Source organism: Meriones unguiculatus, chromosome 12 (genome assembly GCF_030254825.1).
Source record: "Meriones unguiculatus strain TT.TT164.6M chromosome 12, Bangor_MerUng_6.1, whole genome shotgun sequence".
NCBI classification, from domain to species: domain Eukaryota; kingdom Metazoa; phylum Chordata; class Mammalia; order Rodentia; family Muridae; genus Meriones; species Meriones unguiculatus.
Window position 1 is genome coordinate 64,746,769 of NC_083360.1, and position 13,731 is coordinate 64,760,499.

Here is a 13,731-nt window from a genome sequence, read left to right on the forward strand (position 1 = left end):
TAACTCCATGTTTTCCTCCACTTTTGAAAGTCATTTAAGGTTCTTAAATTATCTTTTTTTTCCTTTTTTTTTAATTTTCATCAATTACACTTTATTCATTCTGCATCCCCCCATAAGCCCCTCCCTCCTCCCCTCCCAATCCCACCCTCCCTCTTCCCTCTGCATGCATGCCACTCCCCAAGTCCACTGATAGGGGAGGTTCTCCTCTCCTTTCTGATCTTAGTCCATCAGTTCACATCAAAAGTGGCTGCATTGTCCTCTGCTATGGCCTGGTCAGGCTGCTCCCCCCGAAGGGGAGGTGATCAAAGAGCAGGCCAATCAGATTATGTCAGAGGCAGTCCCTCTTCCCATTACTATGTAACCCACTTGGACTCTGAACTGTCCTGGACTACATCTGTGCAGGGGTTCTGGGTTATCTCCATGAATAATCCTTGGTTGGAGTATGAGTCTCTGGGAAGTTCCCTGTGTTCAAATTTTCTTGTTCTGTTGCTCTCTTTGTGGAGACCCTGTCCTCTCCAGCTCTTACTATTTCCCAGTTCTTACATAAAATTCCATTCACTCTGCCCAACAGTTGCCCATCAGGCTCAGCATCTGCTTTGACAGTCCAGTAATATTAAAATTAAAAACTTGAACCTAAAGAAGCTAAACAACAAGGAGGATACTAGGGAGGATGCTTAACTCTCATTCAGAATGGCAAACAGGAGAGACACCAGAAGCTGTGGAAGAGAGGAAACAGGATGGGAACCTACTATAGAGGGTACTTTGAAAGGCTCCACCCAACAGGGGATCAAAGCAGATGCTGAGACTCACAGCCAAACTTTGGGCAGAGCTCAGGGTGTCTTATGGAAGAAGGGGGAGTAGTAGGACACAGAGAGATAAGAGCTCCACAAGGAGACTAACAAAGTTAAATAATCTGAGCCCAGTGGATCCTGCAGAGACTGATGCACCTACCAAGGACCATGCACAGAGAGGATCTAGACCCCTTGCTCAGATGTAGCTGATAGGGTGTTCAGTCTCCATGTGGCTTCCCGAGTAAGGGGAGCAGGTGTTGCCTCTGTCATGAACTTGGTTGCCTGCTTTTTGATCACTTCCCCCTGGTGTGGCCACCTTGCTAGGCCACAGAGGAAGAGGGTCCAGGTAGTCCTGATGAGACTTAATAAGCTAGGGACAGATGGCAGGGGAGGAGAAGTCCCCTTTCAGTGGACCAGCTGAAGGGGATGGGGGGAAGAGGGAGGAAGAGCGGGACCTGGAGAAGTTGAGGGAGGGGGCTATAATCAGGATATAAAAGGAATAAATTATAAAAAATAAAATAATAAAAATAAAATTTGAAGAGATGTTGGTGTTTTGTATGGCTTTTTAACTTCTTTGACATAACCACTGTGAATTATTCCATATCCAAGTGGGCATTTAATTCATGACATTATTATTGTTTGCCAAACCCTCAGACTACCTGTGCAGCATATAAGGTTTTCTGCTTCTGATGTCTGACAATATGAAATAATGTCCTTCATACTTCCATTGTTCTGTAAAAGATTCCATAGTTTTCAGATTTTTTAATTATTTTTATTTTTATTAATTATAGTTTATTCACTTTGTATCCCCCCTCTGCCTCCCTCCCTCTTCCCCACCCATGTCCCTCTCCCAGTCCACTGAAAAGGGAGGTCCTCCTCCCCTTCCCTCTAATCCTAGTCTATCAGGTCTCATCAAGACAATCAGGCTGCATTGTCTTCTTCTGTGGCCTGGTAAGGCTGCTCACCCTTCAGGGGAAAGTGATCAAAGAGCAGGCCAATCAGTTCATGTCAGAGGCAGTTCCTATCCCCATTACTATGGAGGCCACTTGGATACTGAACTGCCATAGGCTACCTCTGTGCAGGGGTTCCAGGCCTACTCCATGAGTGGTCCTTGGCTGTAGTATCAGTTTCAGAAAAGACCCCTGTGCCCAGACTTTTAGGATCTGTCGCTGTCCATATAATATACGATAAACATAATAAAATCTGTACACCTAAGGAAGCTAATCAGGAAGGAGTACTATGGCTAAGATGCTCAATCCCCATTTAGAAAGGCAAAGAGGGTGGACATTGAAGGAGGGAACAGGACAGGAGCCTACCAAGGAGGGCCTCTGAAGGACTCTACCCTGCAGGGTATTGAGGCAGATGCTGAGACTCATAGCCAAACTTTGGGCAGAGTACATGGAATCTTATGAAAGAAGTGGGAGATAGTAAGACCTGGAGAGGACAGGAGTTCCACAACGACAGCAACAGACAGATTATTTTTTTCAAGTTCAGAAAACACTGGTTTGTTTTTATGGGAGAATGGTAGTATTGAGTTGTATATGAGACAGTAATCCCATTATGCCAATTCAGTGTCTTTTAGAGTTTTGCTATCTGATGTCTCAAGACTGGAAATAACAACCTGATTCATAGATTAAGTACTTCATGCTCAATAAAGCTCACACCTTATTAGCTCAGGGATCAGCTCATTCTTTTGGTAAATCTTTTAAACTTTTGGGGCCGTAAGGTTTTAAAAATTCTTTAAACTTTTGGGCCATCTGTGTTGTAATTCCTCTCTAGGGTTGTTGAAGTACAAAAAGAGTCTATTGACTATGCCCATGTCAATTAGCATAGCTACATTAAAATAAACAAAGCAACACTTAGAAAACATTGAAATTGAAATTTTTATGGTTATTATGTACAACTAAATAGAAATCTTAACTTATTTTTTAATCCTTTAAGGTGTGCAGGTATATTTAGGGTGTATTTCCAAACTTATACACAGTAAAGGGGTGTCTAAGGAGCTTAGCAAAATTAGAATAAATGGATCAGTAATCAGAGCCTAATTCCATCCTCATTTTTTTGAAATACAATTTGTCAGTCCACATATGATGTCCACGTTAAAGCACGGCGTTTTGGAGAAAGGCTGTTAACTCTCAGGCCTCACAGAAGGATGTCTTTGAAGCTCATACCTCCTTGTGGCTTGTTGCCGTAGTTTTGACCATTGGCCCTAGTTTGGCAATCCCTTATTCATCTTGGGAATGCTGTTTTCTCTGCGTAGGGAGTATAGGAACAGGCATTTCAATGCCACAGCATGCGCACGAAGCTCAAGGCACAAGCTCCAGTGTCTGGCCTCACCTTCCACACTGTTTGAGACAGTGTCTCTTCTTTACAGCTGTGAGTGCCAATCTAGCTGGTCTGTGAACCCGCATCTCCTGTCTCCAGCTCCCATCTGCCAGTAGGGAACACTGGAATCAAGATGCTTGTGCTAATGCATCTGGCTTGTTCTGTGGCTAGGTTGTGGAGAACCAAACTAAGGCCTTCAGGATTTTCTGGCACACACTAGCCACTGTGCGATCTCTTGGTCCCAAGAGTCATTTCTTTATTTGTTTCTCTCAACTCAGAGTTATACATATTAAGACTTTATAATAAGTCTTGAAAGAATCTAGAGTATTAAGAGAAGGTAAAATCTAAGAAGATGGAAGTAAAGAGACTAGAATCTGTGAAGAAAATGTGCCTATGATTCTACCTTAAAAAGAAAGTTATATTTTAGATGTGGGTTTACAGTCCCTAAATACTTGCCTATGTTGTATAAATTCACAGTTCACTTCCTTTCAATAACCTTCCCAGAAGTTCCTGTGCTAGAAACAAACGGAAAAAAGTAAACAAGCAAAAAAAAAAAAAATCATTGAAAGAAACAATTTAATTATCTGTATTCACTGTCTCTCTGAAGGTTCAGTCCATGGTTATCTGGGTTCATGCTTTTGGCTTCAGGAAATCCAGAACATCACGACAACAGTAGAATGTGGCCAAGGCAGCTGGTTAGTGCTTGACAGTTTGGGAGGCAGAGATGAGAAAGGAAGAAGCCAGAGACAAATACAACCTTCAAAAGTATGCCCTTAGCGACTTTTTTTTTCAAAGCAGGCCCCACCTTCCATTGTTTTAAACAGCTCTCAATAGTCAGTTCTGAACTCATCAGTGAATTAATCCATCAATCATATCAGAGCTCATGCTTCAGTCATCTCATACTGAGTGGATCCACTTGCTTGTCTTCATTACCAGAACATGGTTCTCTTCATATCCGAAGCAAAATACTGTACTTTTCTAATCCCAAGCAAAACTAATGTTAATAGAGTCCTAGGAGATCTCAGAAATAGAAGATATTGTAATTAAGAATACACCAAGAGTCATTTTCAGATTAGGAGATTTGAACACTGCAAAACCAACTATATATGTGTTTTTAGTCAGGGTTTTATTGCTGTGAAGAGAAGCCATGACCCAAGGCAACTCTAACAAAGGAAAACATTTAATTGGGGCTGTTTTATAGTTTCAGAGGGTTAGTCCATTATCATCATGGCAGAGAGCATGACAGTATGCAGACGTGGTGCTGGAGAAGGAGCTGAGAGTTCTACATCTTGATCTGTAGGCAGCAGAAGGAGACTGTGGACCACACTGGGCATAGCTTGAGCATAAGAGACCTCAAAGCCCACTTCCAAGGTGAAACACTTTCTCCAACAAGGCCACACTCCCCAATAGTGCCACTCCTTATGGGCCATGCATTCAAGCACATGAGTCTATGGGGACCATTCCTAGTCAAGCCACCACAACATCATCAGCTCCAAGTTAAATTGTACTGTTCCTACATGGGATCAAGCTCTTGTTAGTTTTAATAAATGATGAATCTTTATGCCTGTGTTACCAGATGTAACACAGAATGTGTGAGAATATATGGCTGGATATTGCCTATTTTGGTATATGCATGGCCTTCCTAGCAGAGACCTAACAAGGCTTATTAAGGACTGTCACCACTTGAGCTGTTGATTTGTCTATGTCTGATACAGTCCACTTAACTAGAATCCTGAAGATAAGAAGTAGAAGTTAGAAATTACCCTTCTTCTGGGGGGGTGTTTTTAAAATGGCGAGTGGTCATTAGATATCTCACTTCTGGTTCTCTTTCTTGGAACCTCCATCTATGGCTTTGGGGAAGGACTTTTCTTTCATAATCACGTCACTAGTTATGGGAGCTTGAGCATTTTAGGCCAAGGCTTGGATTACTGTATTACTGATTTCTTGCCCTTGTGTCCATTAACTCTATCAGGCAAGGCCTCTGAAAGATTTTGCAAAAGGTTAGTCACTGTTGTGCCGATGCCCTAAAAAGAAACCACAGAAATAACCATATTGTATGAAATTCTTTTCAAGAGTGGCAAGTGCCTAAAATATATTCAATATCAAAAATGTAAAGTTTACGGTGAAGCACTTACAGCGTCAGATCTAAATGTCTTTTCTAACTCTATAGGAGTTCAGTGAGTTGTAGAAATTCTAGATCTGGTTAATTTTGGTGCGTAATGTTCTATGCACATTTTTATAAGAAAGTTTACAAAATTAAAGGACTTGAATTTTAAGTGAGGGTTCTATTATAGTCTGATCAAATAGTTCGAAGGAGCTTTTCTTGTACTTTTAGCAGAAGTACTAGAGGTGTCTGCATCAATGAGCACAGCGTGCAGAAAGTCTAAGTGCTGTCAACTTCTAGGAGACTTTGGTCAAACCACAGGGAACATTGAGATTTTTTTTTTGGTCCCCACTCCATTTTAAGGTTGAATTCTACTCTGGGGACCAAACAGAATACAAGGGTATATTGTCATCTCTAAGGTCTCTGGAGAGCTGGGACTCCTGGCTTGATTCCCATGAACTGCTTCCCGTATCTTTCTTGCTAACCCATCTATGGACAGGGTGCAGCAAGCATCATTGCAGAGGCCTCTGTTGAGAAGGCAGAAGGGTTGAGGATAACTGACCCAGCAAGTCAGCATGGCAGTGGCACTTCTGTAGGGTCAGGTCCAGATATTGAATATGGATGAAATTTCCGTAAATGTTGAGGACTTTCATAACTAACTAGAGGATATGGTGGCAGTTTTTTGCTCATGACCCTATTGGGTAGCTACTGTCAGGTCTCTAAGCCCACTTGGGGATGGTATGAAGTGTCTTCTGGATCTGGTGTTGTATCTTCTGGAACTGGAAATAAATATCACTACCTGTCTTCCTGTGGGGGCCTTTCACTTTCAAAGAAAACAGTACAGTCTGGAACGAGCTTCTGAATCTTCCTGTATGTTTTCTCCTTCATGTAAAGATGCTTAAATCTATTGGATTATTGAGAAAAAGATGGGGAAACTTAGAAAAAAGCCAGCCTTCTAGCAGCAGGTGATGCCATAGTTTCAAGTAGTACAAGTCTCAAGTCTTCTGATTCTTTCTTTCCTTCTTAGAAACCTTGACCTTCCCATCATGGCCACAGAGGACACCTGGCTACATTTGGTGTCTAATTATGCAATCCCTGTCTGCCTTATCATCAATAGGAGATGTGTGTTTGTTATCTCAAGTCCTCTGCACTTGCAGCATGTTTATTTTGTACACAACATTGAACTTCACCCACTGGTATCAAGCAAGCATTTTTTGTCTTGAGTTCTAAGGTTCTCTGGCATTTTGATAACACAGCCAAGGACCTCCTTTTGCAGTATGCCACTCCAGGGAGCTTCTGCTCCTTTAGAATTAATCATCCAAGCCTTGAGCATTTTAAATCTCAAATCAGTCAAAAGGTCAGTGGTGCAGGGTTCATGGGCGGGCTAATGTATCCTAAAGAGGGTACTTGTAAAAGTTATTTTATAACATTATAATGTCACAAGGACAATAGTGCATACAACAATCCTCATAGTCACAACTGCTCACTGCTCACTGTATTACAACTTTGGTGGATAAGGAATTTCAAACTGTTGAGAAACCAAACAAGATGAGATATTTCAATAGGTATTTTATGGAAGACATGGAGGCTTACTCTATACAAAGCAGTCAGTTGTACTGGTTGGTTGGGAACTCTTGAGGTGCTGTGAAAAGTGAAGAAACAACATTATCAGTGGCAGGGGGACTGACTTATACCTGTTAGGCAGTCAGCTGTGTGGTATGAACCGAAGCCCTGCACAGTCTGATAAGAAAAGATTTCCGTGGAGAAAAGTAAATGGCTCTGACTTCTGTTTCCTAACCTGGCTTTATGGCTAGGGCCAGGTGGGCTGCAGGAGGAACTGCTAGCCTTTTGCAACGTTCATAGACAGGAGCTTTACTGTTTTTACTTGCTATTTATAATTAGCCAAGTGTTCAGGACGAACTACATGTGTTTACCTTGGACTTTCATATCCTGAAGAGGATGTCAGAATGTACATAGACAGTATAAGCAGAACTGAACACATAGTCTTTTAAAATCATTGTTGATATTTTACTTATTAACACTGCCAACCCTTATGAGCCTGATATACATATATATGTGGGAGGATTATGCCATAGCATAAGGAGAGAGGTCAGAGGAGAGCTTTGTGGAGTAGGTTCTCTCCTTCCACCTTTACATGGATTGCAGGAATTAAACTCAGGCCTCCAGGCTAGTGATAACCTTTTTGTGCTGAGCCACTTGGGTGTCTCTGCATTATTCTTTATGGAAGAGAAACCTGCCACCAAGTTTGGCCCATTCATGGCATCTAGAAGAAGCTTGGGGGCAAAACTGTTACTGACAAACTCTGTATTAATTTTGCTGAAATGTAATGAAGTACACTTTGAAACAAAGTTTGGGAAATTGGATGTACAGGCTTTCCAATAGACAGTGCTGAATACAAAGTCATCTTTCCTGCTGGCTGTTCCTCAGAGTGTCACTGCTTGGTTGACCCTCTGGGGTCCTATGTAGGCTCGGGAAAACCCTAAGGCTTTAAAGTAAATGATTGTGCCATTTATCATATTTACTTATTTATTTATTTATTCATTCAATTATTTATTTATGTTTCAGAAAGTGGATGTCACCAGCAGGGCTGTGATAGAAATAATGACTAAGACAATTGAATACCTTCAGCCCAATCCAGGTAAGTGTTGTCTTGTACAGTCGGGGTTCCCCTCAGGTCAGCTTGTCACTGATTCTGTGGGTTTCTCCCTCCCTGTGAGGGAGGGGCCAATTTAAAGTTCACTTCGAAATGCCTGCAAGATATGTGTGTGGTATTTTATCCAACTGTGATGTACTTAACCATGAGTGTGTACAGCTTACGTGACATATCATGTCAGGGTAGCTAAAAAGTTATTTTCAGCTGATCTTTAACTTTCAAGATATGGTAAGAAAGAACATTGAGATGATTTTGAAATTAGTGTGAAAATTTCTAAAAGATAAGAAAAAGAGAAAGGCATATAATTTTTATGAAATACAAGTGATTTTGCCCATAGAGCATAGAGAGTTGTCCCTTCTTACTCTTCTCTAGGCACATCACAGGCCAGCATTTGTTCCTGCTAAGCTCTTTCACTAGATCTCAGACAGGAGTTGTAGTAGAGGTAACAGGGTGTTCCCAGAAGAGAGAACCAGGAATGGTGGCTGCTGTCTCTGTTATCCATCTAGGCGGAGCTGAGCAGACCAGCCTCCATCTTGGGCCTTCTTGCATTGTATGGGCTTCAGTTCCTGATTCCAGCTACATCTTGAAGCAAGGCTAACTGTGCTACTCAGGTGAAATATGAGTATTTGGAAAGCTGGAGGCCCCTGAGTCTAGTTTATTTGGGAGTTTCACTTAAGATGCTAGGTCCCTGGGAATCCTTGAGATTCAAGCCACTATTTCAGTCCCAGTAGGTTCAGATGTAGGGCCTAAATGACAAAGGGCAAAAAGAAAGAGGGTGACAGGATGAAGTAGAGAAGAGCAGTGGTGCTGAGGCGAGCGGGCTCTCCCCTGAGTGCTGCTGCCAGCTGCCGCTCTCTCTGTATCTTTATTTACTATGGCAGCCCAGGTGCTGTTTCAAAGGTGAATCGGTGATATGAAAAGTATATTCTCGGTTGGAGAATCAGTCTCAGAAAAGATCCCTGTGCCAAGATATGTTTGGTCCTTGTGGAGCTCCTGTCCTCTCTAGATCTTACTATCTCCCCCTTCTTTCATAGGATTCCCTGTACTCTGCTCAAGGTTTGGTTATGAGTCTAACATCTGCTTTGATACAGTGCTAGGTAGAGTCTTTCAGAGGCCCTCTGTGGTAGGCTCCTGTCCTGTAGGTTCCCTAGTAAGGGGAACAGGGACTGTCTCTGACATGAACTCAGTGGCTGGCTCTTTGACCTCTCCACCCCTGAGGGAGGAGCAACCTTGCTAGGCCACAGAGGAGGACGTTGCAGCCAGTCCTGAAAAGACCTGATAAGCTAAGGTCAGATGGAAGGGGAGGAGGACCTCTCCTAACAGTGGACTTAGAGAGGGGCAGGGAGGAGATGCGGGAGGGAGGGTGGAATTGGGAGGGAATATGGGAGGGGGCTAGAGCTGGGATACAAAGTAAATAAAGTGTAATTAATATAAAAATTTAATAAAAAAGAATGCAGATCTGGATTTAAATGAAAAAGAAAAAATAAAGTAATGACAAAGAGTAAAAAAAAAAAAGAAAACTATGTTCTCTTCTATTTTACTGTATTAGAGATGAGATAATCTGAGAGTGGAATTATATAGAAGAAAATATCATACAGTGCAAAAATGAGGTTAACTGATGGTACACCAGGTAAGCTTTCAAACTGATATGTAAGTCATGTAATGAATAGCAAGAGCCACGTTTCATATCATTGCCTACTTTCTCCCTAGTGTTTACATTCCACAGAGATACAGAGGTCTAGTAGATAGTCATTTATTCAGACAACTGTAGTAGGTCAAGTCTTGAGAGAGGACAGCTAACCTCACCCCTCTGTACCACAGCAGTGGTTTTAAAGAAGTAGAAATATTGCTAGTATCTTTGCAAAGACCCTTAAATTACCCCATTCCTACGTATTCATGTGCGAATTATACTGGTAACTAACTCTTGTGGGGCCTAGTATCAGGAGTCAGAGGAGAAATAAAGTATTTGATAAGTCCTACTACAGCTTCCATACTGTACCAGTAACATACCCTCTCATCTTTAGGCATAGCTGATTTTATTTTTTCACAAATCATATTTTATATTTTGATTACATTCGTCCAGTTTCTCTCTCCTTTCCCTCTTCCACTTTCCAACTAGCCTTCTCTTCTACTTCTAAGTCTTTTTGTGTCTGTGACCCAGTGAATGTCATTGGGGCTGCTTTCACACTTGGGTGAAGGTTATTTGCAGCAGTATGGACAATTTGTGAGGGGCCTACACCATGGAAGATGCTGCCCTCTTTCCAGTAGCCATTAACTGCCTCTGAATCCCCAGGGGGAGGTGGAGCCTGATGAATTCTTCCCCATCTGTGATGTAATGTGGACAGACCTAGCCTTGTTCAGCTAACTGCGCCTGCTGTGTGTTGAGTGACGGAGATATGTCATGCCCAGAACAAGACCTTCCACAACACTCCTTTCTTCCTCCAAGTCTTATACACATACTTTCTCCTCTCTCCACCACAGTGGTCCCTAAGCCTTGGAAGCTGTGGGTAGATGTCTCCTGTAGTGCTGAGCACTCAAGAATATCTGATTCTCTCAAAGAAGCATGAGGGACAGCATGTCTATTGAGCAAAGTAACTGCCTTAGGTACTACGGCCTGAGACCTTCCTAGCCATGAGATCTTTGGAGTAAATTGGAAGTAGGTGTGAGTTCTCTACCATGGAGTAAACCTCAGATGTAATCAGGAAGGGGTTGGGTGTGCCCATAAGAGCTGTGCCTCTGTTACACCAAGGAACAGACCCTGCTTGGCTATTGCCACTGTAAAATGCAGGCTACACAACCAACTAAGACAGTTGACTTTTTTCTCTTGAGCACCTGAAGAACACCTTCTGGTAATCTGAGGGCTAGCTAGCAGGGAGGAAGCTTTCAGATCAGTTCAGTTTGATTTCTCTCTGTCCTCCTATCAGAGTGTGTGGTATCCTCAACAAAAATGCTCTTACCATGTAGTTCTGGCAGACAACCAACAGAAGTGGCAATTGCCTGTATTATTGAGGGGTGCTTCAGGAGCCCCAAGGACCAACAACTCGTAGAGAAATATCTGACCTCTGGCACTGGAATTATTCTTTAATAACCTATGACTTCTGGGAACAGCTTTATCTACTTACTGGTAAAGGGTGCTACTTCTGCAAATTTTTGTTTTCTTTTTTAAATTACGTTTTTAATTAGCAAATATAGTAGGAGCAAGTCTCCTTATGGCTTTTTTTCTTTTTTCTTTTCTGTTCTTTCTTTCTTTCTTTCTTTCTTTCTTTCTTTCTTTCTTTCTTTCTTTCTTTCTTTCTTTCTTTCTTTCTTTCTTTCTGTCCATCTTTAGTTTCTACCCTCTGACCCCCTACTATCACCCATCACTCTAACCCCATCCCTCCTTAGGTGTTTTATACCTTTATAATTTGCTCCTTTAATTTCATATTACCAGCTTCCTGCCCTGTACAGAAATGAATTCCCACATAAACACACAGATGAAGTTCAAAGCTAAGATCCACAGATGAGACAGAACAGGCATTGTTTGACTTTCCGAATCTGGGTTGGCATGCTTAATTTGTTCTATAGTTACCATTTTCCTATAAATTACACAATTTCCTTGTTTCACAGCTGAAGAAAGTTTCACTGTGCACAACATTTTCATTTGAAGCATGTCTAGGTTCATTCTGTTTCCTTGCTGTTGTGACTGGAGCAGCAGTGAACATGATGGCAGGTGTGTCTGGCAGCGTACAGAGCCCTTTGGATTCATGCTCAGGAGTGGGGTACTGACGAGTTGTATGGAAGTTTCATTTTTGAGTGTTTGAGAAATCTCCACCCTTGTGTCCATAGTACCTGCACTGGTTTACACTCCTACTGTCAATGAAGACGGGCTCCAGTTCCCTTCTCCACATTCTGCTCAGGATTTTTTTGTTATTTGTTTCAACATGATGATGGTTGTTCTGACTGGAGTGAGAAGGAATTTCAAAGGAGTTTTGTTTTGCATTTTTCTGATGACTAACACTTTTTTCTGTAGACCTTGAACACTTTTAAAATATTTATTTCTTATTGGTAATTTCTTCTGAGAGTTCTTCATTCATTTCCACAGCTGGGCTTCTGTGTGTTGTTTGTTGTTTGATTTTTATTTTCAATTGGAGGGTTTGTTTTCTTATTAGTTTTCTGAATTCTTTGAAGTCTGGATATTAATCCTCTGTTAAAATGTATAGATAACTATCAAAGATTGTGTACCATTCTGTAGGCCATGTCTTCACTGTATTAACAGTTTCCTCTGTTGTACAGAAATTGTTAATTTATAAGGTACTGTTTATCAGTTGATGGCTTTATTTCCTGAGCACTTAGGTGCTATTCAGAGACCTTTCTTATCTCAGTATGATGATCTAGCCTTTTTAGGGGTTTTTCAATATTACCTTACAGTCTTCCATCTACTTGGAGTTGATTTTTTGTGAGAGGTGAAAGGATCTAGATGGTTTTTCTATGTATAGGTAGCCAGTTTCTTCATTTGTTACAGAGGCTGGCTTTTCTCCAATGAGTATTTTTGGTGTCTTTGTAAAAACCAAAACAAAACAAACAAAAAACAAGTAGTAATAATACTTTGGGTTCATTGCTAAATGTTCTGTGTATTCTATTGAGGGAATTTATGCCAGCACCCTCTTGTTTTTTACCCATGGATCTATATTATAACTTGATACAAGGTATAGTGATACCTCCAGCCTTACTGGTTTTTGCTCAGGATTACTTTGGATGTCTGTGCTTCTGAGTGAATTCTAATTTATTGTTGTTGTTTTGTTTTCTGTTTCTGTGAGGAATGGCATTAGAATTTTGATGGGGATTTTTTCAAATATGTAGATTGTATCTGGAAAGAGAGCCCTATTCTAATGTGGATTCTTCTAGTCTATGTGTGGGGGATATCTTTGCATAGTGAAGTGTCTCCTTCAGTTTCTTTCCAGTATTTTAATATTTAAGAGGTCTTCTTCTTCGGTTAGACTCATTTTATTTTTTTGGGGGGGGCATTTGTCAAGCAGATGATCTCCTTGATTACTTCCTCAGCATGTTTGATATTGGTATCTGACAAGGCTACTGATTTTTGAATGTTAATTTTATACCCTGATACTTGGCTAAAATTGCTGGTCAGTCCTAAGACTTTTCTAGTGGGGTCTATAGGGTATTGTATAGGCTAACATCATCTACAAATAAAGATATTTTATTTCTGCCTTTCCTGTATGGTCTATTTTAATTTGCTTCTCTTTTCTTATTGCTCTGGCTAAGGTTTCCAGTACCATATTGAGTGAGTGTAGAGAGAGTGGACAGACTTTTCTTGTTCCTGATTTTAGTGGAAATGTTTTGAGATTTTTTTCTATTCAGTATAATTTTGGCTATAGTTTTGTCATATATTATCTTTATTACGTATAGATATGTTTTTTCTGTTTCTGGTTTCTTTATAATTTTTATCATGAAATAATATTGGATCTTGTCAAAAGCATTTTCTGTATCTATTGAAATGATCGTGTGATTTCTGTCCTTAAGTCTGTTTTTATGTTATTTCATTTATTGATTTTTTTTTACATTTTGAATTGATCATAGTAATGATACTTTTGTGAGTTCTTGAATTCAGTGATTAAGTTTTCAAGTATTATACCACCTCCATGGTGTGTGTGTGTGTGTGTGTGTGTGTGTGTGTTTATCTCGTTGTAGTATCAGGAAAATACTGACTTTTTACTGGCTTATAAAAATAAATAACAGTAGATAGTGTTGCGTCTTTTTTTGTTTTATGGGGTAATTGAAGAAGCACTGTGGTACTTTTCCTTGTTAACTAGACCATTGTATCCATCTAGGCCTGGACCTTT

General features: G+C 40.8%; 1 protein-coding gene across 1 annotated transcript in view; it reads left to right on the plus strand.

Annotated features, from left to right (window-relative positions):
* The window catches only part of Sh3gl2 (SH3 domain containing GRB2 like 2, endophilin A1), a 189,378-nt gene that overhangs the window by 148,377 nt on the left and 27,270 nt on the right, over positions 1 to 13,731 (plus strand). The window contains exon 3 of the mRNA XM_060365804.1: positions 7,807 to 7,879. Within this exon, the coding sequence (XP_060221787.1) occupies positions 7,807 to 7,879 (73 nt within the window). The remainder of the gene's footprint in view (positions 1 to 7,806; positions 7,880 to 13,731) is intronic.